Raw genomic sequence first — 26,345 nt, forward strand, 5'->3', positions numbered from 1 at the left:
TGCCACCTCTGGCTTAATCTCACCGATATCAAAGAAAAGGACAAATCTTTTCTTATGGACGCTCCTGTTTCTAAGGACGGTTTGTTTGGAGAGGCGGTCACATTGGTGGTGGATAAATTTAGAGCAGCAAAACAGCAATCAGCCGCCTTCTGCCAGCTGATTCCTCGCAGGCCCAGGGAGGTTGAATGCTGGCAGGCGCCCGTGCGTTCCTCTCACCGCCAATGAGTTACCTCACGAGAAGAGCCTTCGCCTATGGCGCCCCCTCGCAAGGACTGGGGTCCTAAGGTTCCAACGGCTCGCCAGCTACAACGAAGGACGTTAGACCTGAGCTCGACGGCTAATGCCCGAATAGCAGCTCCTGATACTCTCCCTGCTTGCCAGGGACTGTGCCCTCCACTAGAGAACGCTGTTGGACCGCTTTTGCAGATCCAACACTCTCACTGCAGTCCCCATTGACTGTCTCGCCGCAAAGGGCGCTTCGAGCAGCATTGGATCGAGTTATCATGCCGAGCGTTCCCCCAGACAATCTTCGCAATCCAGCTTTCAGAATCCGAGGGGCGGTTCAAGGGTGACGGCTCACACAGCTGCCGCTTTTTCGCTAGCGGCAGAGCCCGATGTTCATCTTGTTGGATTAATTCCTTCTGTGGACACGTTTTAGGATTATACACAACGAGACACAACGACTTTGACGCATGCGCTTCCCCTGCTTACGAAAGCCGCACGCTTTTCGTACCCGGACATTTTAACGCGTATGAAAGCGTTGCAGAAAGCGGAAATCTTGAAAGCGCTAATGTTGTTTCGGGCGCGTGGGAACGCTTGCCCGGCATCTCAAAATGGGTGTTACGCACAATTCGTCACGGATACACCATTCAGTTTCGAAAAGGCCCGCCTCCTTTCCACAGAATTCTTCCCACGGTCGTGAAGCCAAAGGAAATAGCGGTGCTGCGACAGGAGATATCAACTCTGCTGAGCAAAGGGGCTATAGAGGAAGTACACCCCTCTCAGATGGAGTCAGGTTTTTACAGCCGCTATTTTGTTGTACCAAAAAAAGACGGCAGGTTGTGACCAATTCTGGATTTACGCCGTTTGAATCTTGCACTCAGGACGAGCAAATTCAAGATGTTAACTGTAAAGTCTATTTTGTCTCAGATTCAACCAAACAGCTGGTTTGTCACGATCGATCTGAAGGATGCATATTTTCATATTCAGATCATCAAGAGACACAGGAAGTTCCTCAGATTCACTTTAGAGGGCAAATCGTATCAATACCGTGTTCTTATATTTAGCTTAGCTCTGCCTCCCCATACTTTTTAAAATGCATGGACACAGCTCTGGCCCCATTGCGGCTCCAGGGCGTTCGCGTGTTGAACTACTTAGATGATTGGCTGGTGTTAGCACAATTGCAGACTCAAGCACACTCTCACCGGGATCTTGTGTTGAATCATCTAAACAGCCTGGGCTTATGCACGAATTTCCAGAAGAGTGTTTTAATTCCCTCTCAATGGAAACCTTTCTGGGAATAGACTGGGACTCTCGTGCGATGACAGCGGAACTATCTCTCCCACGCGCTCAGTCTATCGAGTCATGCGTATGTCGCTTCAAAGTGGGTCGCACAGTGACAGTGAGTTTGTGCCTCAGACTTTTAGGTCTAATGGCAGCGGCATCCTCTGTAATCCGTCTGGGATTACTTCACATGCGCCCTTTTCAGTGGTGGACGAAAAGTCGGAACATTTCACCCAGTTGTCTTCCGCATCGGACGATTTTGTTGACACGGAGGTGTGTTACGTCAATAAAACAGTGGATGTCAACCGAATTCCTTCTAGCCGGAGTTCGGCTGGGGATTTGTGCATCCCGAGAGACTGTCACGACGGACGCGTCTTTGACCGTTTGGGGAGCTGTTTGTCAAAGGCGCCCAGCTCATGGAGTGCGGACAGCGACACAACGCAGTTGGCATATAAACAGGTTGGAATTAATGACGGTTTTTCTAACTCTCCAGTACTTCTCAAATCTGCTGATCGGCCGTCATGTACTGCTCAGGTCAGACAATGTTGCGGTTGTATCGTATCTGAATCACCAAGGAGGATTACGCTCTCGCCCCCTGTGCAGGCTGGCGAGAAATATTCTTCTTTGGTCTCAGAACAGATTTCTGTCGATCAGAGCGGTTCAGGTTCCCGGACGTTTGAACTTCGGCGCGGATTTGCTATCTAGGCAGACTCTGGAGCAGGGGGAATGGAGGTTGCACCCGCAAACGGTGAGCCTATTACGGCAGATTTTTGGAGAAGCAAGTATGGACTTATTCGTGTCGAGCATGACTACGCATTGGCCACTGGGGTTCTCCCTATGCCCTCCATCGCCCTAAGGCTTGGATGCGTTAGCTCACAACTGGCCAAGAACCAGCTTGTATGCTTTTCCCCCGATTCATCTAATTCCAGCGGTGTTATCCAGGATACAGCTGGACAGAGTGGAGCAGCTGCTGCTGGTGGCTCCGTGGTGGCCCACACAGCTGTGGTTTGCGGACCTGATCAGTCTGTTAGCAGGCTCTCCATGGGAGATTCCCCTCAAGCAGGATCTACTATCGCAAGCACAGGGAATGATTTGGCACCCAAGGCCAGATCTATGGAGGCTGTGGGCGTGGCCTCTCAGCGGGGCGAGTTAGTATGTCCCGGTCTTTCTGTTGAAACCACCGAGACTATAATGAATTCTAGAGCAGCTTCTACGAGATGCTTGTATGCTTTCAAATGGAAACTGTTTACGACCTGGTGTGGAATTTGTAATATGGATCCAGTTTACTGCCCAGTGGCTTCAGTACAAGAGTTCCTTCAGTACCGTTTCTCCGACGCAGTAATGCCAGCCACTCTGAAAGTTTACGTGGCAGCCATTTCAGCTTACCACGTATATATAGATGGTGCTTCAGTGGGCCGTCATCTGCTGGTTTCTCGTTTTATACAGGTTGTGCGACGGCTGAGGCCTTTCCGCCCTGTGCGAGTTCCTTCATGGGATTTATCCATTGTGTTGCAAAGTTTATCAGGGCATCCATTTGAACCCTTGGAAACTATACCGGATAAAATCCTGACTCTAAAGACAGTTCTTCTTTTGGCTTTATCATCCCTCAAGAGAGTTGGGGATTTACAGGCTCTTTCTTTTTCACCCTCGTGCATGGAATTTGCACCAGGCTCTGTGAAGGTATTGCTGCGACCGAGGCCTAATTATGTCCCTAAGGTCGCTTCTAACCCTTTTCGTTTTCAACAAATGGTCTTGGAGGCCTTACCCCCTGCAAAGGCGGAGTCAGGAGATCTGAGTCTTTGCCCTGTCAGAGCGCTAAAGACTTATGTTAACCTAACAGCCCCATGGCTTGAGTCTGACCAGCTGTTTGTCTGTTTCGGACACAAGAATAAAGGCCATGCTGTCACAAAACAGCGCATGTCCCATTGGCTGGTGGAGGCAATATCTTTAGCCTATGAGGCACGCGGACTCGCTTTGCCCTTTGGAGTTAGAGCTCATTCCACGAGAGCAGTGGCTTCTTCACAAGCTTTTCTCAGTGGATCTTCTATGGATGATATCTGTGCTGCGGCAAGATGGTCCTCACTGAGCACTTTTATCAAGTTTTACAGTCTCGATGTGACGATGGCTCCTGGCTCCCGGGTTCTCTCCGCTTGAGCAGATGCTTCCTTGGATCCCAGCTATCAGGTACGTCAGGCGTTATGGTATAGGGTTCCCATTAGGTGACGTCACCGCAGCATCGAAGTGACCTATGAAAGGGAACATCTCGGTTACGTATGTAACCACGGTTCCCTGAATAGGGAACGAGATGCTACGGTCCCGGCCGTTCCATACCTTGACCATTCTTCTTCTTCAGTTCATGAAATCTGGTATATACCCAGGTAGATAATGCATACACATGCGTGGGGTGGTGCCAAACGCTATACGGTGACGTCACCGCTGCATCTAGTTCCCTATTCGGGGGAACCGTGGTTACATACATAACCGAGATGTTATGCTGTGTTCACACCAAACGCGAATAGAGCGTCTGGCGCGAATGATTTCAATGTTAAGTCAATGCAAAGGCGCGTTTACGCGCGTCTGGAGGTCTCGCGGCGCGAATGGGGCGTTAAGCGCGGCGCGGAAGACGCGAATTCGCCTGATTCGCGCGTCTAGTTCGCGCGAATGACGCGAATTGACGTGCGAATAGAGCGCTTCGCGCGAAACGCGCGTTAAGCGCGAATGGTGCTTTTTGTGCATTTAGCGTTTGACGCGAATTCGCGTCTGCCGCCCGAGTTGAAAAATTTGAACTTTGGCGTCAATTCGCGCCGCGTTAACCAATCAGGAGCCTGCTAGGAGTCACTCATTCAACAGTATGTTCCTGCAGCCTCCGGTTGTGCAGGAATACCCTTCTCCACTCATTCAACAAGGAGGAACGACAGATGTTGTCAGTGAGCAGTCAACCGGAGCTATATGACAAAAGTTCATATTTCTATAGAGACAGGAATAAAAATGACCTATATATATATAAAACATATTAATAGATAAATTGAAAATAGGCCAAAGATAAGAAACGTTTCATTTTACCCCAAACGAATTATATTTTATCTTGAACCACTAAAGACACATCAGAGCCAGCGGCAAATGTCAGAAGATCTAGCCGAGGTAAGGCTACTCTCGGCGGATACATGATGACGGAGCTCCCGCTGATCGCATGGAGCTCATCTGAGATCGGCGAAACACATTTTTTAAATAGACGCTGTCATTATAAATAAACCGCATATTTGAGTTTAAAACAACTACATTCTCGCCTGAAATACTTTTAAAACTACATTTCATGACACAATAACAGTAATATTTTGAAAATTATCCGAACAAAAATGGCGGTTGAAAATGCTGCGTGAACTCCGCTGGCAGAAGCCCCCCCATGACGCGAATTCGCGTCTGTGGTGAAGTTAATTTCACGCGCGAATGAAGCGAATTACTCGCGCGAATGAAGCGAATGATCTCAAAATGGTCAAGCGGCAAACTAGGCGCGGTAGACGCGAATTTGACGCTCTATTCGCGTTTGGTGTGAACACAGCATTACACATTCAACTGTGCTACAACTGCAAGTATGATGCTTAATTACTTGGAACACTGACTAGTGGCAACAAACATCCTGCCGCAAAGTCACTGACATTGTAAACTAGAAAACAGATAACCAACTTCTGGCAAAAGCAGCACTATACACATTTTAGAAAAAATACTACTTACTACTTACGGTTATTTTAAAATGTATCCAGTGTTTTTCATCATTTACAAAGCCCTTTGTGTAGCCTATATAACATTTATATAATATTTTTGGTCACACCAATGAAAAAAAATATATTATTTGCAACGGGTAAAGACATTACATAATTGCAGCAGCAAAGCACTGAATGCGCAAAAAGTGTTTCAACATGAACCTGAAATACAAGAAAATCTGTTATACTGTTTACCCTGGTTCACCTGCAGCTAAACTGTACCTTCACATACACTTCACATACACTTTAATCTTCAAATCTTCAAATTTAACATAAGAATGTTAAATGAATCTCCAGTTTAAAAGCCAGTGATATGACGATACTATGCAAAACCGCACAATCTGTGGTGTTTTCTAAATGAGCTATCGATTGACTTTGCCTGGTTTATGGCAGCTCGACTGTGCTGGTTTGATTAAAATCCCTGCCTTCCCCTGCTGTAAATAGAAGCCTCGTCGCTTAAAGGTAATTTTGAGTATTATGTGCGTCAACATTTTGTATTAAATCTGGTTTGGTACGTGTTGCCGAACAGGTCATATGTTCAGTGCGTTTTCCACGCTGAGAAAACCTCTTTAATCGAATTGCACTGGATGATAAATAATTAGCTTGTGCTAGCTGTATGTGCGTTGTGTTAAATGGTTGGAACTGATGCACGAAATGATCCGAGATGAGAAGTCTGTTTTTGGTCCATATCACCGCACAGCATTATAGAGTCCAGTAGTGATACTCGTTAAAATAAATGATTATGCATGGATTCATATAGCCAAGTTTTTTAATAGAATGAGAAATGTTTAACGATAGAAGTAAACGAATCGCTTGTCAGTTGTACAGTGAGATGTAAACAATACCTTTTTTTAAAAAAACAATCGCTATACTTCCTGATAAAAAAAAAAACTCATACTGTAGTTGCTACTTTAAAATCATCATCATAATAATAAAATAATAAAGGTGAATACATGATTATTTCAAGCAGCGTAAGAAGCATTTAGAGTCTTTTTTTAATTTTGATTTAATTTGTATTTTTTTTCTAACTTTGATCTTATGGGTAATACAAATTTACTAATAAATGTTACTTGTGTAATACTATTTAATGAAGTTATATTTGTAGTTACTATTGTATTTTGGTAACCATGGTTAATGTAAATAGGTAACTACATCTCTACATTTAATTTTTAATAAAGAATATTTAATCTGTATGCGAAAAGTTTTTTTAATTTTTTTTATTTTAGGTAAGTTGGATTTTTTTGAAGGAACTAGTCTAAACTTATCATGTTTGTCTAGGTGCCAGGAGGAGTTTCCAGCCATGGAGAAGACCGCACCAGACACAGAAAAGAAGACAAACACTGACACTGTTTCAAAAGAGTGTCTGGAGGAAGGCTTGGATAAAGACCTGGATGACGCTGACTGTAAATATACCAAAGACAGAGTTTATATGATAAACTGTGCTTAAGGGCTAGAATACACAACTCGGCTTTTGCCTCATTTTAGAAAGTCAGCCAGTGTGCAGATACTGAGCAGTACTGACAGATTTAACAGAAAGTCGCATAGTGTATAATTATCTGCAGGATATCAAACATGTTTGACGTCTGGAGTGTTTTTAGAACACATTGTTCTCATTCACCATGCATCTGTGTTTCTTTGTTATTTTGTTGTGTTTAGAATAACCTGGAAGTCTATGTAGTATGTGATCATCAGTCATTTATTGTATGAGGCCTTTTTTATATGCTGTCTGTATTAAACCTCATGTTATACTAAAAACATGAGGAATTGAACTTTTATTCTAGGGTGAATTATTCCTTTAAAATCACTGACACTTAATTTTTTAATCAGCAGTAATTACTTTATATTACAGTCTAGAAAACACAATGCATTTTCTTTAGGAAAAACAGGCATCATAACAATATGCAATATTATTATTATTTTTTTTTAACAGTAGGCAACCATAGTTGTGAGTTTTGTGGGAGCAGTTTTGAATCCAGGCGAGGTCTTTCCAGTCATGCACGGTATCATCTCAGGCAGCTGGGAGTGGCTGTGTCCGAAAGCAGTGGAGCTCCTATAGACCTCCTGTACCAGCTAATGAAAGAAAGAGGTGGAACTCTACCCAAGCTCAAAAAACAGCTCAGCCCTGTTAAAAAATACAAAACAAAGTCCCCCAAGCTCAAAAAAAAGGACTCTGGGCCCAAATTGAAGATTAAAATATCCAACCTTGTAAAGAAAAAATATGCCCTTTCCTCGTCTTCCCCCATTGCTGTAAAGGGATCAGCAGCATCCGGTCGCTCTTCTTCACCTTTCGCTGTAGGGAAGCCTCGTAAAGCATCTTCAAAGAAGACTACAGTGTCCACTCCATCTTCAGCTCTGTCTCTTCGTAAGGATGTGGAATTCAGGCTCAGTGATGGCAGTCCGTCTACCTCCCTCTCACTGGCCTCAGCCAAGCCCCTCTGGGCCCCTCAGGAAACAGATGCCCCTCTCAATTTAGGTAACCATATTAAAAATGTTTTGGTATGTGGCTTGGAAGTAGGATACATAAAAAATATATATAAAAAAAAACTTGGACCAGCTAATTTTACCACTTTATAAAGCAAGCTAGTTAAAATAATGAAGCAGTTCTTTGCTTGTAACATTCCAGCTAATTTTTAAATGTGTTTTGTGCTTTTTCAGCAGAAACTATGATGAATTCTACAGTGAGGGATGACGTCCATGTATGTGAATTATGTGGAGCGTGGTATGAGACCCGTAAAGGTCTCTCCAGCCATGCACGGGCCCACCTGCGGCAGTTTGGTGTGAATTTGGACTCTAAAGGTGCTCCCATAGACTTGCTTCATGAATTTATTCAGAGCGAAGACTTCAAGGAAAAGGCCAGTGCTTGGCAGCTGGAAGGCCCGGGTTTTGAGGAATACACATCACCTTCCTCCACTCCTTCCACCTCGTCAGCCATCAGCAAAAATCCCCGTCTTACTCCTCTGTCACTTAATGGGCTGACATCCATTCCTCTAACACCTCCCTCTAGCAAAAAGAAGATTATTTCTCATGACTTTGCAAGAAACTTGCCCCTCAGTGACAAAGTAGAGTTTAAATCCCCTCCTTCAGCCAAAAAGCACAAGGTTTCACTTGATGTTTCAGGGAACATGTCACTCAGTAGCCAAATAGAATTGAAATCACCTCCCTCAGAATTGATATCGTCTCCCCCAAACAAAAAGCAGAAGATTTCTACAGATGTTTCAGAGGAATTGCCTTTCGGCGAGAAAACAGAATTGAAAACACCTCCCTCGGTGAAGAAGCAGAAGATTTCTACAGATGTTTCGGCAAGCTTGCCCCTTGGTAAACAAGCAGAATTTAAATCACCCTCTTCGAGGGGAAAATTGCAATTATTGACTTTATTCGTTTAATTTTAGTTTTGAAGAATGTTTGAATACCATATTTTCCGGACTATAGACGGTTTCATCGGGCGCACGCGCCTGGACCTAAGTTAACTTCCGGTCTGTGTTGTGTATATCGGTCTGGCTGCAGTGCCTTCTACAAACGCAGTTAAAGCCAAGGTGATGAGTAAACTGAAGTTGGGCTCAGGTGGTTTTGCTGCGGGATGTGTTTCCTATACATTTATTTATTTTTGGAGACTCGCCACAATTTTAAAACTGATCGATTTTCAAAAAGTCTTCGTTAAATGAACACGAGTAACGTAACATTACGTAAAGTACTGCACGTTTAATAATAATAATAATTCCTTACATTTATGTTTAAATATCAAAACGAGGCACGGGTGTTTTTATATCGCTGTATTTCTGAAGGAGGGCTTGCATGTTATATGCCTGATAAAGCCGCGTGTAATCGTACCAGCTCTGCTTCGTTTACAGCTGTTACTGGGGAAACCTCTATTTCTCGCGCTTTGTGTATGCTTTAAAACATCTCCTGCTGGCAAAGAATGAATTTGCATTTTCATAAAGTCCGCCTGATCCACGCAGCAAACATATTTTGTTTGTTATCAAAAAATATCTACTCTAGAGGGACTTGGCTGTTGTTATTGATTCTATTTGGAGTCTACCGGAAGTTAAGTTAGGTCCACAAAAGCGCTCACGCGCATTAACGTTTGTTTATGTTGATGCCGTTGAAACCGTCTATAAATCACACTTTTTTTCATAGTTTGGCTGGTCCAGCGACTTTTTTAGTGCGACTTATCAAAATTAATTTGACATGAACTGAGAGAAATGAACCAAGAGAAAACATTACCGTCTACAGCCGCGAGAGGACGCTCTATACTGCTCAGTGCTCCTGTAGTCTATCACTGAGCAGCATAGAGTGCCCTCTCCAGCTGGAGACGGTAATGTTTTCTCTTGGTTCTTGGTTCTAAATGAATGCGACTTATAGTCCAGTGCGTGACGTATTTTTGGACTGGTGCGACTTATAGACCGAAAAATACGGTACCTTGAATTTGTGTGGACCTAGGGGTTTATGATCATTTATATGAAAACACAGTTATGGAAAACAAGGAAAACAGGGCATTTTAAAAGTATGAAATTATTAAGTAATTGAAATTACTTAATCTATGGTAAATATGAATATTTTTGCAAAGTCTTTTTGAATGCTGTCTTAAATCTTAAAAAGTCTTTCCAGTCAAGAAAATCAGGAAAGTCATTAGTCAAAAAAAGTGTGGGAACTTGGTTCTAAAAGTCGTTTTAACAGAGAAAAATCTTACCAACCTCTGTTGAACAGTATTGTGTCTAATATACATCCAATATACAGTTAACCTTAAGTTTCATCACAGTGGTCATTAAGGCCTGATTTTACATCAAATAACCAACAAACCAACTGTATTTGGTCAGTCTTTAACTATCAAATCAGATACAAAAAATGGGTCCTCCTGACATACTTTTTTCTTTTTTTATAACAAAGGCGAGTCGTCTAAAGATGTCAGCTGTGAGTTCTGTCACGAGAAGTTTAAGAAGAGTCAGAGCCTGGCCAGTCATGCCCGCTATCACCTGCGTCAGATGGGCATCACCGAGTGGTCCATCCACGGGTCTCCCTTAGCTACTCTGCGAGAGGTCATGGCCCAGCGTGGTAGTTCTGTGGGATGTCTCAGTCCCCCGTCTCTACCCTCGCTGACCCCACTTGTATCCCCTCCTGCACCCCCTCTCCTCTCATCCCCTAAACCCATTACCCAGCCTTCCTCTCCTCTTCCTGTTCCTCACAAAGTTCCAAAGGCCAAGAAAGGCTTCAGGACTGTGATCCCAAAACCAAAGGATGAGCCTGTGGAAGTTGATATCTCTATCATAGAGTCTCCTAAGCAACAAAGCACTCCCACCAGCGCTTTGTCACCTCTATCTGATTCCAGCATCGTTAGATCGCCTGTGATTGGTGAGTAAAAATGAGTGTTACTTCTGTTCTTCTTTTTTTCATCTCCACAAATTCTTGCAGTTAATTCAGCTGACGCCAGGTAATATGTGGATTAGATACTTAAAAACCAGTCTTAAGTGTTTCCATTGATGTATGGTTTATCATAATCTGAAAATATTTGGCCGAGAAAAAACTATTTGAAAAACTGGAATCTGAGGGTGCAAAAAAATCAAAATACTGAGAAAAACTCCTTTGAATTTGTCCAAATGAATCATTAGCAATGCATATTACTAATCAAAAATTATGTTTTGATATATTTACAGTAAGAAATTTACAAAATATCTTCATGGACCATGATCTTTACTTAATATTCTAATGATTTTTGCCATAAAAGAAAAATCTATAATTTTGACACATACAATGTTTTTCTTTCTTTTTTTTTGTTGGCTATTGCTATAAATATATCCCAGCGTCTTAAGACTGGCTTTGTGGTCCAGGGTCACATATTTAAACTTTCTGTAGATTTTTCAACCTTAGGTGTGCTATTAATTTATAATTGAATTAAAGGTATACATTTAAGAAATTAAAGTTTGAAAAACAACGATAAGTACATAATTGTACCTGATGCAGTAACATTTTAGCATAGATTGCAAGAAAGCAGTATTGTCTTTAAAAAGTCTTAAACTTTTCACAGCCCCAAAGCCCGAGAAGCAGGAGCCCAAACCGTTTGTATGCTGCGATTACTGCGGCGAGATGTTTGATACTCGTAAAGCCCTGTCCTGTCACGCACGTGGTCACTTACGGCAGCTGGGAGCAAGGTGGTCCCTGAAAGTCCCACCCATAGAGGCCCTGTATGAGCTCATGAGGAGGGAGGGCACTGAGCGGGCATCCCAAATCAAATCTGAACCTGCATGGCAGTGGAAAAAACCATCCTCACCTCAGACGTCATCTCTGTCACCTGGGGAAAAAGAGAGACCTGCCTCAGACAGCATGACTACAGGTACATGCACGATTTATAACCTCCCAAAAATGCACAAAAACTTGATCTGCACCAGTGATCATATTTTTTAAGCCCTCTAAATTATTAACATGATCAAAGCTTTGCTGAAAATGCTTGTCATCTGTTAGTTTATACTTTATCAAGTAAAAAACCTTTTACTATAATTCTAAACATGTCCACCTTGTGAAATCTTTAATGGTTTTTATAAAGGAGACCTAAAATAACCATTTGTAATATTTCAAGATAAACACTAGGCTTCAGAATACCTTTCAGAAAAAAATGATCAAGGTTAAAATGTATCAAATATGGTATATCAGGCTTTTGCAGATGGTTTATAAGTGCATTTCTCAATTATTAAAAGTCCATTTGTATTTGATTTTACATATAGGCAGAATAAGGGCAAACTGACCAGAGCTGACTCCATCTAAACGTTATTCTGAAAGTTGGTGCAGTGTCTACTTTGATGTCTTGTGTTCTTCACTCTCTACTCTTTCTGCTGAAGGCTGCAATGCCACCTGTGAACTCTGCGGCTTTGATTTTGAGAATCGAAAGGCACTGGCCAGCCACGCAAGAGCCCACCTGAGGCAGCAGAGAGTGGATTGGAAGGTCATCGGCTCTCCTATTGAGACCCTGGCGGCCTGGATGAAGAGTGAGCCAGGGAAGGTAGCAGAGCTCCAGAAAAGCTACATGAGGGGGCATTTGCCTCTTGTTAAGAAGGTGATTCCAGATGAAACTCTTGGCTTAATATCATTTAAATATGTTTTTCTTATTTTTTTTAGGAAAGTGTTCTGAATTGTTAGAAGCATAAACTTCACTAAAGTTTGCTAGATTTACACTTAAAACATGAAAAATGTGTAAGATATATTATCCAAGATGTATAATAAAATGTTAATATCTTAGGTCATTATACTTTTCGGGTAAATATAAACTTTTTCCCTCATAAAGCATTCAAAATCTGTACACTGTTTTCACATTCCAGGCTCGTTTGGACCTGAAAAATGTTTTTATATAACAGTCATAACTTAATATTTTTCAACTAACCATATTGTATCTGATCAGCAGCTTCTCGTCAATGAGTGAAAATTTGAATGGAATTACCATGTTATTACTAAAACTGAGAAATTCTTTGAAATTTTCAACTGCACATGAACCACACCAAAACAATTATGCAAAATAAGTTTTTTTTTTTCATAGAGAATTTTATTTGAACATATTGTATGAAACTTTGTTATTTATTTTTAACAAATAATCAAAACAAATATTTTCAGACAAAAGTGTGTTACTTGCATAAGCTTGCACTTTCAAATTAAAAAAGACTTTTTTTGGGGGGGGTTTTGGTTTTTGTGCAGCAGTGGTTTATCAGTAAGCATATGTATTCATATTTATCAACAAAATGCAGTCACAGAAGTGTGTAAGATATGGGGAATAGGCAAAACTATTTTTTACACCAGCATAATAATTTTAAAACCTAATGGTACCTCAAAAAGACCTGAACATGAATCTTGTAAAAAAAAAATAATAATAATTATTATTATGGTTACATAATAAAAAACTGAAATAAATATCAATTAAATAAATGTGAATTTTGAAGCATTTCTTAAAGCATTTACTAAGGATGTTGAGATTTATTTATTATTTTTCTGGAAAATGCTGATCCTACTGTTACTACAAAAATACTGATTATTTTGTTTAATTTTGCAGTATTTGTTTTTCTTTATAACATTCATATAAACAGAGTTGTCAGCAACTTCTTGTATCGTTGATATTCACAAAATGTTTCTTTGTCTCCCTCTGTTGTAGGCCTCTAGAAGAACCTCCACTCCATACTCTTCCTCCAACTCTGAGTCCATCCGTCTTCCTCACAAAGGTTCATCAGCTGCTCGAGACTCTGTAGCTCGGCTGCAGGTATCCCAGTTTTCCAAAGCAACTAGAGAAGGCAAAGCAGGGATGAGCCACTCCTCCTCATCACACAAGAAACGGCCTTTATCAGTTGAACGATCCTCTAACAGCCTGATCCAGAGCCCCACAGCCCACAGTGAACTGAACGTTCGTTCACCTCGAGGTAAGGCCTACATATGGATTTCTTGTTTGAACAAAAGCTTCACATTAGTATTAACTGATTTTAAACCAATGAAGAACATTAATATGTATAGTAAGAATCACTGTCCTTGTTTTAGGCTGTGAACGGCGTCCTCCAAAGCATTTGTCTCACTCTGAGAGTGTATCTGGGGAAACGGAACTTTCAAAGCCTTCTCGGGCTGGAAACATTCCATCCTTGGTGCCAAGACCACCAGAGACCAGCCTAGTAAAAATAGTAGGAAAAATGTACTCCCTTAAGTGCAGGTGAGTTCAAACCACTAATCAGATTTTGCTCAGAGAGAAGCAGCTTCAATCAGGTCCTGACTCCTGATCCAGTTCCACTTTGCTGTCTACACCTCAGGATTTTGTAGGTCAGGGGTTTGCAAACATTTAGACATTAAAGCCCAAAGTATGCTTTGGTATTAAGTATATGCCAGTGGATGCATACAGTGCCTCACAATACGCACAGAATTCATAACTGTAGTTTAAAGAGTCCAGACATTTATATCATGCAAAAGCACAGATGCTGGACAAAGATGAATCTTTCTAGTGCACGTGTTGACTGTCTATGTTAATGCGCACTATGTTTTGTTTGGCTTACGTTTGACCGTGCACATACCCATAAAAATATGTATTTATAAATATAAGGGATATTTACTCAATTACATATTCACTTATCCTACACCTGTATTATTTTTTCTTCTGTTGATGATAAAAAAGCTTTTGGTAACCAAACTATTAACACTAGCTATAATTGTCAAGTCCATGGCTACTGTCAACAGTTTGGTCACCAACATTCTTCAAAATACCTTTTGTGATTTTTATTTTTTATAACAGTTTAAACAGTTTTTTGGTAAAAGTTCATAAATCCCTTATATGTCCCGAGCAGTTTAGCTGCCCACTTTCCTTCAAAAAACATCCTTCAGATCCTGCGCATTCTTAGCTTTTCCAGCATCTTCTGCATATTTGAACCCTTTTCAACAGTGATGGTATGTTATTGAGATCCATCTTTTCAATCAGAGGACAATTGAAGGACTCGTACACAACTAATACAAACTATTTTTTTGAGTACAGTGATTTGTCTTGTAGGAAACAAGTATCAAACATGCTTCTGAAGGGCAGTACCATTTTACTAATCTATAAGCTTTTATAAAGTTTACAGCAGTGCCTGTGCTCTTGGCATTTAAGGATGTAAAAGTGGTGTCATATTGCATTCATTGAAGAGTAGAAGAGTGATCAATCATCTGTGCATTGATAGGTTTTGTGAGGAGATTTTCCGAGGGCCGCTCTCCATTCAGGAGGATTGGGTCATGCACCTACAGCAGCACATCCTCAAGCTGAAGAAGGATTCAGTCTCAAGCTCATCATCTCAGCCTCCTCTCAGTCACAGTGAAGCACCGCTGCTCGTTGGCCCTCAGGCTGTCTAAATGCTCTTTCTGCTGTGGTCTTTCTTGTAAAAATTATGCAATTGCACTACTCTGACTTTTTAAAGACATGCTTAGCTTTGTTGACCATGGCATTTCTTACCGGGCAAGTGTTGTCCAGTGGATTTGAATGTATTTTACATTGTTGTATTTCACTGTTTATAATGTGTTGCCACATTTTGCCAGTTTTCTTGATTAACAAGATTTCAAACCTGTTGTTTTATATTGTACTTAAAGTGTTTAGTTTTAAATAAGGTTTTATTGTTTTATGAACAAAATTGTGTAGACCAGCGTTCGGTCTTTGAGATGAAGTTATTGTTCTCACTTTTTATTATGGTGCTTAGAATTCTGAAGACCGTGCTTCTCTCGTGAGTGAATGGGCTGATTTTTCAATGCCAAAAAAAATCCAATAAAAGAGATTTCTACAGATTTTAATTTCTGTGTATTTTCAGGATTTTTCCAGTTTTAAGCAGTAACCAGCACTTCTTCTCTGCAGGCCTTCTCAAGTGATCCCAGCATTAAATGAAACTTGAATATGTCTTGTTTTTACTAACACGTTTTTGAGGAGTTTTTTTTTATTCTATTACATGTTCTTGTGTATTTGTCTTTGTAAAACACTGTGCCAGTGTCTGATTGGAGTGAAGGCTGTTTTATACTCCAACAATAGATATTAAGATATGAAGAATCATATAGATTTCCATATACATTATTTCTCATGTGATATGTGAGGTTCTTATTTTTTCTTGGTCTCAGGCTTTGCAAGGTTTTGAACCAAACTGTCAATGACAAGCTGTAGTCCTTGCAAAACCATTTAATTAATTGCAGTATTGAGACAACTTTGTATACCTGCATTTCATAACCAATTAAAAAAGACTTTGAATCTATTTACTGCTTGGATGGTCATTTCTAGGCTACTATGCAGTAAGCTTTTGTGGCCATCATCTTAAAAACACTGTTGAACTCTAAGCACAATCAATTCAGCATATGACTTGTATCTCTTGTGTCAGAGACATAATAAGACTGTGCTATTCCCAGAGCTGCTCTCCCTTTCTGCTTCGTGGCTGTTTTAAACTCTTAAGGTCTGCTAATGTTATATTCCTGTGTAAATGAAACCCTCCTGTTCCAAGAGTATGGTCTATTTCTTGCAATGAGAAGTCTGTGCAAACCAGCTGTGCTGAGAGGACTTTTATGGACCGACAACTTTATAGAGCTCTTACATGAATAAAGGATTCTTTCAGAGAGCAAACGTGGATGGTGAAACTGAGCACTTGTGGAACAGACTGTTCTGTGAGGACTCAATTATTATGTACTTAACATATGCTATGGTTCTGATTGGAGAGTGTCTGATTTATACAAGCTGCTATTTTGTGCTGTATATTCTCATCATGACTCGCTACTAATATGATATGTTAACAGGATACAGTTATATTAGACAGACTTTGCTTAGTGTGTAATCCAAAATACTTAAAGGGTTAGTTCACCCAGAAATGGAAAATTAGGCTGTGTTTTACTCCTCCCCGAGACATCCTATGACTTTCTTCTTTCAGACAAATCCAGTCGTAGATGTACTAAAACAATTTCTGTGATCTTTCAAGCTCTATCATTGTAGCCAGCGGTTGTTGCATTGCTTCAGTCCAAAAGACGTTAAGTAAAGAGCGCCCATCCATAAAAAAAAATCACACGGCTCCAGGGGGTGAACAAAGGCCTCCTGTTGCAAACCAATGCATTTTTGTAAGAAAAATATCCATATTCAAAACGTATTAATCACTTGAATCTAGCTTGCGCTCTCTGTTGTAAATGGAAGCAGTTCCGCTATTACGTATGAGGTCAGCTTTGTGCATGCGCCGCTCAGAAGTGACGTACATGTAAACCCAGCATAGAGATCAAAATGAAACAAACGGTCACTAATTAGAAGTACAAAAAAAAGGATTTGTAAAGAAGAATGTCAGATGATTTCGAAGGCAAGAGGAGACTGGTTTTCCTTTTCTAAAGTAAGGAAATGATGCTTCCTTTGCTCCTGTTAACAAACACTGGTTTTCACAAGACTCACTGGCGCACGTGCAGCGCTGACCTTATACGTCATGCTCCCGGAACTTAGATCAAGTGATTATTACAGTTTTGTCTAAAGAAGAAAGTCACATACACCTAGGATGCCTCAGGGGTGAGTAAAATGCATCCTAATTTTCATTTTTGGGTGAACTAACCATTTAAGCTATAATGTAGTGTGCATTTTTAAAATACATTACTGTTTAGGCATTTTACATTCATGACTATTGTAGACAATTAACCACAATTTTATATAAAATATCAAACTTTCACACAATATATAGTCTATGTGATTTTTGTCAATGTCACTGCACGTTCTGTTCCATCCCATTAGTGCTATTTTCTGACATCACTTTTAATAATACTTTGGAATTTCCCTGAAGTGGGAAAATATGATTTCTGGAAAATTCAGCAGTAACCTCTTCAAATGAAATGATTAAAATAAATCTTACAATTATCCAGCACAATTTTATTAGAATGATCAAGTTGCTTTCTTACCAGTGCAACAAAGCAGTGTTTTTCTGCAAGAGCTCCTCATGTAAAGAGATCAAAGTGGGCTGTACATCATAAAGTGGGCTGTACATCATGAAGTGACTGAACTGGGGTGTATAGCCTGAAAGAAGATTGAAAGAGTGAAGCGCCAGACTCAGAACAGATACTGGTAGCCAGTGAAAAGACCTCAGCATTGAAGATAATTCAAGCAACGACCACTCAAAGATAAATAGATGCTGGTAAGAAAGGAGGTGGAGTCGAGCTGTATCTCTGTAGGTCAAAAATATAGTCATGACCTCACCTTAAAAGAGTAGTTCACCCAAAAATGAAAATTTTGTCATTATTTATTCACATATGAAATTCCCTAAAATGAAACCTCTATGATACCTTGAAATACTTTGATGGGGAAGTCATGGCCTAGTGGTTATAGAGTTTGACTCCTAACCCTAGGGTTGTGGGTTTGAATCTCGGTCCTGCAATAAGATGACTTAGGTGCCCTTGAGCAAGGCATCGAACCCCCAACTGCTCCCTGGGTGCCAGAGCATAAATGGCTGCCCACTGCTCCGGGTGTGTGTTCACAGTGTGTGTGTGGTCTTGGATGGGTTAAAAGCAGAGCCAAATTCCGAGTATGGGTCACCATACTTGGCTGAATCTCACATCACTTGTTTTGAAATATGTGTGTAGCCAAACCTATTGAAGTCCCTATTGACTTCCATTTTTCATACTATAGAAGTCAACGGGGACCAGCAGCTGTTTAGTTACCCACATTCTTCAAAATTTTTTTGTTGTGTTCAACAGAAGACCGAAATTCATACAGGTTTGAAACAACTTGAAAGTATGTAAATGATGACAGAATTTTCATTTTTGGGTGAACTATCCCTTTAAGTTATGTTAGGTCCTGAGACAAAGTCTGCCATTTGAATGAAATGTTCACAGACTTAAAATACGACATTTGGAATCTTCAGAATCTTCTGTTTATTTTATAGTCAACAACATTTATTTTATCAGCATTTGCAAAGTACAACAGACCAGAGATGGGACCAAGTCACACATGTGCAAGTCTCAAGTAAGTCTCAAGTCTTAACCTTCAAGTCTCAAGTAAGTCCCAAGTATTTTTTTCTTGGGCAAGTCAAGTCAAGTCAAGTCACAAGCTATGTCAAGTCAAGTCCAAGTCAAGTCACCTTAATATTGTTATTTTACCTGCAGAATCTGATCTTAATAAAGTTAAAAGACAAGATATAAGTAACTGTCAGTAAATTAAAATAATTTGGATTTGCATTGTAAATACTCATGTTCAGTAAAATACATCATGGAATCAAACAAAATTGTAACTTCCTAAAATTATTTATTTTTCACTTCTGCCAACAGTGTTTGAAATGTTTTACATTTTCAACATTGAGTCCATAAAACAAATAATAGCTAAACATCCAACAGACTCCTCTCTGAACACCTCTCTCTCTCTCTCTCTCTCTCTCTCTCTCTCTCTCTCTCTCTCTCTCTCAAACACAGTTTACATACAACATTAAACTATGAATTAACACATGTGGAATTATATATGGAATTATATACATAACAAAAAAGTGTGAAACAACCAAAATATGTCATATTCTAGGTTCTTCAAAGTAGCCACCTTTCGCTTTGATTACTGCTTTGCACACTCTTGGCATTCTCTTGATGAGCTTCAAGAGGTAGTCACCTGAAATGGTCTTCCAACAGTCTTGAAGGAGTTCCCCGAGAGATGCTTAGCACTTGCTGGTCCTTTTGCCTTCTGTCTGCGGTCCAGCTCACCCCTAAACCATCTCCATTGGGTTCAGTTCCGGTGACTGTGGAGGCCAGGTCATCTGGCGCAGCACCCCATCACTCTCCTTCTTGCTCAAATATCCCTTGATGCCTTCAGTGTGATTCTACAATTTTCATAGTCATGAAAATAAAGAAAACTCTTTGAATGAGAAGGTGTGTCCAAACTTTTGGTCTGTACTGTACATAACAAAGTATGAAACAACTTAAAATACGTCATATTTATATTCTGTACTGTATATATATATATATATATATATATATATATACACACACACACACACACACACACACACACACACATATATATATATATATATATATATATATACACACACACACACACACACACACACACACATATATATATATATATATATATATATATGCACTTCTCATGATTGGGTAATCGCGGCAGCTACATTCGTTTTTCTGATTAATTGTTTTGCTCTATGAGAAAGACAAGGTAACAAAATATTCGGGGCTTATGCCCCCTTAGCCCAGCCCTAGCGCCGCCCCTGGAATGCGTTTTTTTGACGGCCTGCTAGCGGATCATTAGGGGCCGTTCACATCACGTCTTTTGCGCGCGCAAGTACGTTATTTCCAATGTAGGCGCGCGGTATGCGCGCTCATAATGGAAGCAACGCGCGCGCGTCGCACCGCATCGAGTTAAAAACATCTAAACTTTTCAGAATGCCGCAAGCGCACCGCAGGTCATGTGACAATAACTAACCAATCAGCTTCATCCTTTCCCGTATCAACGTTGAAAGCTCAGCTAAGATAAAGGAACAGCTGTTCATAGCTGTATATGGATTGCCATTTTGAAACGAATTTAGTAGCAGAGCTACTGCGAGCGATTTTTAGTGCTGCAAATCCATTTATCCTTTGCTGAAATTTCTACGTCTTCATTGAGAGAGAGTGTGTCATGGATGCTTAGCAACGACAGACGCCCCAGGAGCACTTCTGCCCGAGCGCTTTGGAAAGAAGGAGAAAGCGGCGCGACTAGCGTTTTCCACGCGTTTTTAGTCGCGAACTATTGAAGACAAAAGCGATGACCCTCGGTACCTCTCAGGCTGACATGTTGATGTGATGTGATATCTGATTTAAGTGGGCGTGGTGTGTGTAAGGTAGAGAGGGCATGACTGATGATAGTGTCCTGATCCAGTCACGACGCTATTCTCAGCCTGCGCTCCAGCTGAGTAATCAACTTTATTTAAAAAAATAATTTATATATTTTATATTCAAACTGAAAACATGATGTGATTAACACTCAAGTCATTCAAGTCATCGTGTCTCAAGTCAAGTCAAGTCCCGAGTCTTTAACTTCCAAGTCCGAGTCAAGTCTCAAGTCCTAAAAATAGCGACTCCAGTCGACTCGAGTCCAAGTCACCAAGTCACAAGTCCCCATGTCTGCAACAGACTGGCTAAGCTAGACACTTAAAAAAGTCCACGAGGCCTGAGAAAAGGGAGTCTGGTTAAAACTGTGAGATGACAAAACCTAGTAACAGTAAATAATCCAAGCCTTCTTCTCAATTTAAGCGAGGCCTGTAATCCTTGATAAGTGATTCATAAACTTTAAGCTTTGGCAACTGAAAAGTTTCTCACACAATTTGTGGCTTTGCAATCAGAGTTCTCAGAGGAGCTGTTTCTAAGTGCAGAATGAACTCATGGTTTTGTATTTCATCTTCAGCTGCCTCACAATGTTCAACAAAAACAATGTCCATTTAAGAATAATTCACACAATTTAAAACCTTATTTAATGGATGTTCCTTGTATGGTTCAGTATTTTATTCAACTTTTTGTTGTAATAAATTAATAAACTATATGATAACTTACATCTGCTTTGGCAGTCAATATAAATGGAAAGTGAAAAAATTACATCAGTACGATAAATTTTATTATTATTTTCTGGATTTACAGCTGGATTTGAGCTTCAACGACAGTTAATTTTATGAAACCAGGTTTCTGATGATGTATCTTCAGAAGATAAAATATGCTTGTCCTGCTATTGGAAACAAAAAAGTTTTTTGCTGGTGCTCTCTGCATCTTACGTTTCCTGTGCTGATGACACAGTGATTCTGCTTTTGGAGTGAACTCTCGTATGACACGGCTGGATCTGTCTGGAGCAGACACTGTCAAAGCTCAGGTAAGATGATCTCATACAAAAATTATTATGGCCCCAATTAAATTAAAGGGTTAGTTCACCCAGATAGCAAATTTATGTAATTAATGACTTACCCTCATGTTTTTCGAACCAGTAAGACCTCCGTTTATCTTTGGAACACAGTTTAAGATATTTTAGATTTAGTCTGAGAGCTGCCCTCTATTGAAAGTGTGTACGGTATACTGTCCATGTCCAGAAAGGTAATAAAAACATCATCAAAGTAGTCCATGTGACATCAGACGGTCTGTTTGAATTTTTTGAAGCATCGAAAATAAATGTTGGTCAGCATTGTCTCGAGTCGGACGCGTCTGACAGAAACGGTTCTTGACTCGTGAATGAGTCAATGTTTTGTTCGTTATCTGCTATTTTTTGACCAAAATGTATTTTCGATTCTTCAAAAAATTCTAACTGACCCTCTGATGTCACATGGACTACTTTGATGGTGTTTTTCTTACCTTTCTGGACATGGACAGTATACCATACACACAGCTTCAATGGAGTTTCAAGTCAGTTTCACGGTGGGAACTGAAGACCTTTTCATTCCAGTCCCGGAAATGTCATCATTCAATGTGCACAATAAGTAATATTTCATGTAATAGAGCACAGTTTATTATAGTGAATAGTTAATTTTTTCACTCTATAAAGAATATAATATGCTCTAGTTCAGAACAAGTCTTTGGGGTAAATTCCACCAACAGTCACATACTCCGCACACGCGCACACACAAATAACGCAAATATTACTTGTGTCGAACTGTATTTTAAAAATATTTTTGGATGAAAATGTAGTTTTATAAAATAAAAATACACCGTTTATTTATAAAGATATTTAAAAAAAATGTCTTAAGTGCTTTCGGAGATATTGATGTTAGCTCCAGGCTGCATCAGCTGTTCCCGTCTAACGTTAGCTTTACCACAGTCTTCTGTAATCTGCCTTATAATGTGGTTAAACATGAGATCTAAATTGTTTTGGATGAGTAATCTTTAATCTTAATTATTTGTTCTAAATAAATTGATTGCAACCACTTACCATACATTTTTTTAGTAAATTCAATGAATCATTTTTTTTTAGTGTATTTCCCATCATGCACTGGTGCATGAATAATTAAAAATGTTAGTTGCTTTTGATGTTAGGTTTAGTAACATATTTTTTGTAACACCTGGAGTTCATTTTCTACTCAAAATGACCCATTTATACTCAAACACTATTCACTGATTGAGTGTGGTGTACCATGAATTGAGGTCTCTGAGAAATGGTGACTACAGAGTTACATTACTGGCACTCTTGTTTGGGAGAGCAAATTTCTCTTGGATCAGAAAAATAAAGTTAGAGTTGAAAATATTGGGGTTGCTTTATTCGTCTGAAAATTAATGAAATATACAATAAGAAATTAAAAAAAACAATTGGATTGAAATTAAATTTAGTAAATAGAAATTAAATGATTAAATTGATGTGGTTGCACATAATTCATTTTTAGTAAATTCTACTCAAAATAGTTTAGATAGAATTATGCATATAATTAATTTGAAATTACTGAAAGAGATGAATAAACTCAATTTATAAAATATAAGTACAACCAATTTATAAAATATAAGTACAATCAACTTAAAAATATATCTGGATTTAGATACATTTATTTCGTGCAACCCCTTAAAATCAAGTAAAGTCAACATAACATATTTTTTCAGTGTACGAAAAGATGTTTGAACTTGGTGAATGCTTTGTCAATGCTAGCTCTGCTTAAAATAACTCATTTATTTTATTGTCTTGATCATGTGGAAGAATCGTGTATGTTGTGTTCATCACTGACAGGTTGTTAATATTATGAACATATTCAGCTGTTCTTTCTCATCATTTAACTGAAGACATTGTGAAATTACCCGGAACATTTGTACCAGAAACTTTTTTCCCCAGGAACTTTTGGTGACGTAGGTCTATGCTCATTTCTTAATACAAAGTACGCTAATTTTGGATGTGTATCCTCGGTAGTTCAGACTAGTTCAGATGTGCATTCGACTCGGGAGTGTAATGCCCGCGATGACGCAAATCCGGTAAATCTGCAAACATCATCGTGCTTGATAACATCAGTCAGCTGACCGTGGCTACTGCAATTTTCCTCTCTGTATATTTACAATAAAACGAAATAGGATATCAAATACCACTGCCTCCTTTCGTTTTCATTTAAACATAATAACAGCTGCAGAAATGTACTTACTTCAGGGATATGTGTATATATACAGACCAAAGATAACCTGTTAGATTTACCCCAAACAAATTATATTTTATGTTTAACCACTGAAGAGACATCAGAGCCAGCGGCACATATTAGCTGAGGTGAGGCTGCTCTTGGCGGATACATGAGGACTGAGCTCTCGCTGATCGCGTGGAGCTCACCGTCTCCGAGATCGGCGAAACACATTTTTAAATAGGCACTGTCTTTATATATAAACCACATATTTGACTTTTAAACGACTACATTCTCACCTGAAATGCTTTTAAAATTACATTTCATGACACAGTAACAGTAATATTTTGAAAATGATCTGAATAAATGGTGGTTGAACTCAACCAATGCTGCAAGAACTCAACCAAACAGGATGTTTAGTGCCCAAGTCCCGCCCCCGAAAGTTCCAGAACTTTGAAAAAGTACCACCTCTGACTTTCTGAGGGGCATTTTTTCACCCGGAAATTTATTTTGTTCCTGGTTCCTGCGGTGGAAACACACCGACCAGGCCAAAGTCCCTAGCTCCTGATGTCAACTGCACAAAATGAATGAAAATGCAATGCTCTTAATCAGGGTCATAAAAAATTGATTTACAAATTGAGTTAAATGATCTCTCTCTCTCACACACACACACACACACACACGTATATATATATATATATATATATATATATATATAGTTTTCATATATTTCACATACATATATATAAAAGTTTCCTGCATTTTTCAGCTCCTCTGTATGTCCATCGGATGTGGGGGACTGATGAATCCACAATGACGCATAAACTGTAGTGTTTATTTAGTGTGACACGTGATTTACTAGAAGTAATCAATTTATTCAGTCCTGACCCTAAAAAGAGGAAGAACAGAATTTGCTAAACCTCAAGAGAACTATTAGGAGCCAAAATATTCAGATTAGCTAAATATTGATGCAAGAGACAATTATAACTTAACAAAAGCCAAGAAATAAACATCAGTGTGTGAAATAAAACATACCAAGTGAGTAATGTTTTACCAGTGAGTGCACATCATTTCAAACCCATTTGTTTAATATCCTAAGACATGCAACATTTTTAATAAGAAAACACTTTACTTGTTTTATTATTACATTAAAACTTTTTTTGATTGAACCCATTGACCTGCTTGACAGAACTCAGCCTATTGTCAAGTATTTTGTTTTGAAACTTTGACAGTTTGAAACTTTCACACTTTTTTTGAGTTGTCTGAAAAGACTAAACACTCGCTTCATAAAGATTCTGTCACATGTTTGAATGTTCTCAGCACATAATTCATGTGAGCACACGGAACAATATGAGGTTGAATATTAAATACTGAATAGTAATGTCCCTGACAGCGAGTACACTGTCTGAATAAATTTCCAGATGATTCCTTGTTTGATGTTTGGCCTCTCTGACGGTCCAGCCACCGCACTGACTTACAGATGGCTATTTTTAAAGCAGAACTATTCGATGACAAATCCAGGCAGAGGGTCTCAAAACTTCACAAAGAGCAAAAGAGAGACTACAGACCAGATTCAGGTTAAAGAAGTTTGTATCACAATGGTAAAAGTTTGATTTGTTTGTTTTTCATAATTGTTTTCTTTCAAAGTTGCACCTCAGTTTTCTTCAGGCACATGTTCGAGATGTTCAGAAAGAAACTCATTGCTGTGAATTTTACTTTGAAACTTTGATATTACCAATAAAATAAAGGACTAGTTCACCCAAAAATTAACATTTGCTTAGGTTCATGCCATGTAGATAAGTTTATTTCTTCATCAGAACAGATTTGGATAAATTTAGCATTACATTTGCTCACCAATGGATCCTTTGCAGTGAATGGGTGCCGTCAAAATGAAGTCCACACAGCTGAGAAAAACATTACAATAATCCACAAGTAATCCACACGAGTCCAGTCCATCAGTTGATGTCTTCTGAAGTGAAAGCTGCATTAAGGTGTAGAGGTAGGATCAACAGCTTAATTATAGATGTATCTAGAAATGAATTAAAACTGTAGTTACATGTAGTTATTTATAAATAATAATAAGTACAATGTAAAAACATGTATGCAGACAATAAGCATATTGTACCTAATGATTAATTTCAATGTTACTGAAAACTCACTTGATATAAATTATACTACTTTAAAATACTTGGCATTCACAGCAGTTTATGGTGAATGACAAACAGCTAGTTCTCTTTAAAGGGGGGTGAAATGCTCGTTTTCACTCAATATCCTGTTAATCTTGAGTACCTATAGAGTAGTACTGCATCCTTCATAACTCCAAAAAGTCTTTATTTTTATTATATTTATAAGAGAAAGATAGTCTGTACCAATTTTTCCCGGAAAAACACGAGCGCCTAGAGGCGTGACGTGTGGGCGGAGCTAAAGAATCACGAGCGCGAATAGGCTTTTGCGTTGAGAGCATGTGGAAGCTGTGACACAGATCCAGAGGCTGAAATTTACCAAGAGCAGCATCAGCAACGACGTCTCTATGTGGTATGTACTGAAACTGTATATATTTGCTTAGCGG

The 26,345-nt window shown here is 39.4% G+C and overlaps 1 protein-coding gene across 2 annotated transcripts; it reads left to right on the forward strand.

The window, feature by feature from the left end:
* Window positions 1-5,628: 5,628 nt before the first annotated feature.
* Window positions 5,629-15,976, forward strand: LOC113050889 (protein Wiz-like). Of its 2 annotated transcripts, none has more exons than XM_026214313.1 (10): window positions 5,629-5,726; window positions 6,543-6,667; window positions 7,195-7,737; window positions 7,920-8,579; window positions 10,149-10,610; window positions 11,284-11,589; window positions 12,092-12,306; window positions 13,390-13,651; window positions 13,767-13,932; window positions 14,927-15,976. In XM_026214313.1, exons 2-10 carry the CDS (start codon window positions 6,565-6,567, stop codon window positions 15,093-15,095), a joined length of 2,886 nt encoding a protein of 961 aa, XP_026070098.1. In that variant the 5' UTR covers window positions 5,629-5,726; window positions 6,543-6,564; the 3' UTR covers window positions 15,096-15,976. The 2 variants fall into 2 exon arrangements, with proteins under 2 accessions (XP_026070098.1, XP_026070099.1); XM_026214314.1 differs by having other exon boundaries at window positions 7,923-8,579.
* Window positions 15,977-26,345: the final 10,369 nt, after the last annotated feature.

Source organism: Carassius auratus, chromosome 31 (assembly GCF_003368295.1).
Source record: "Carassius auratus strain Wakin chromosome 31, ASM336829v1, whole genome shotgun sequence".
NCBI lineage: Eukaryota > Metazoa > Chordata > Actinopteri > Cypriniformes > Cyprinidae > Carassius > Carassius auratus.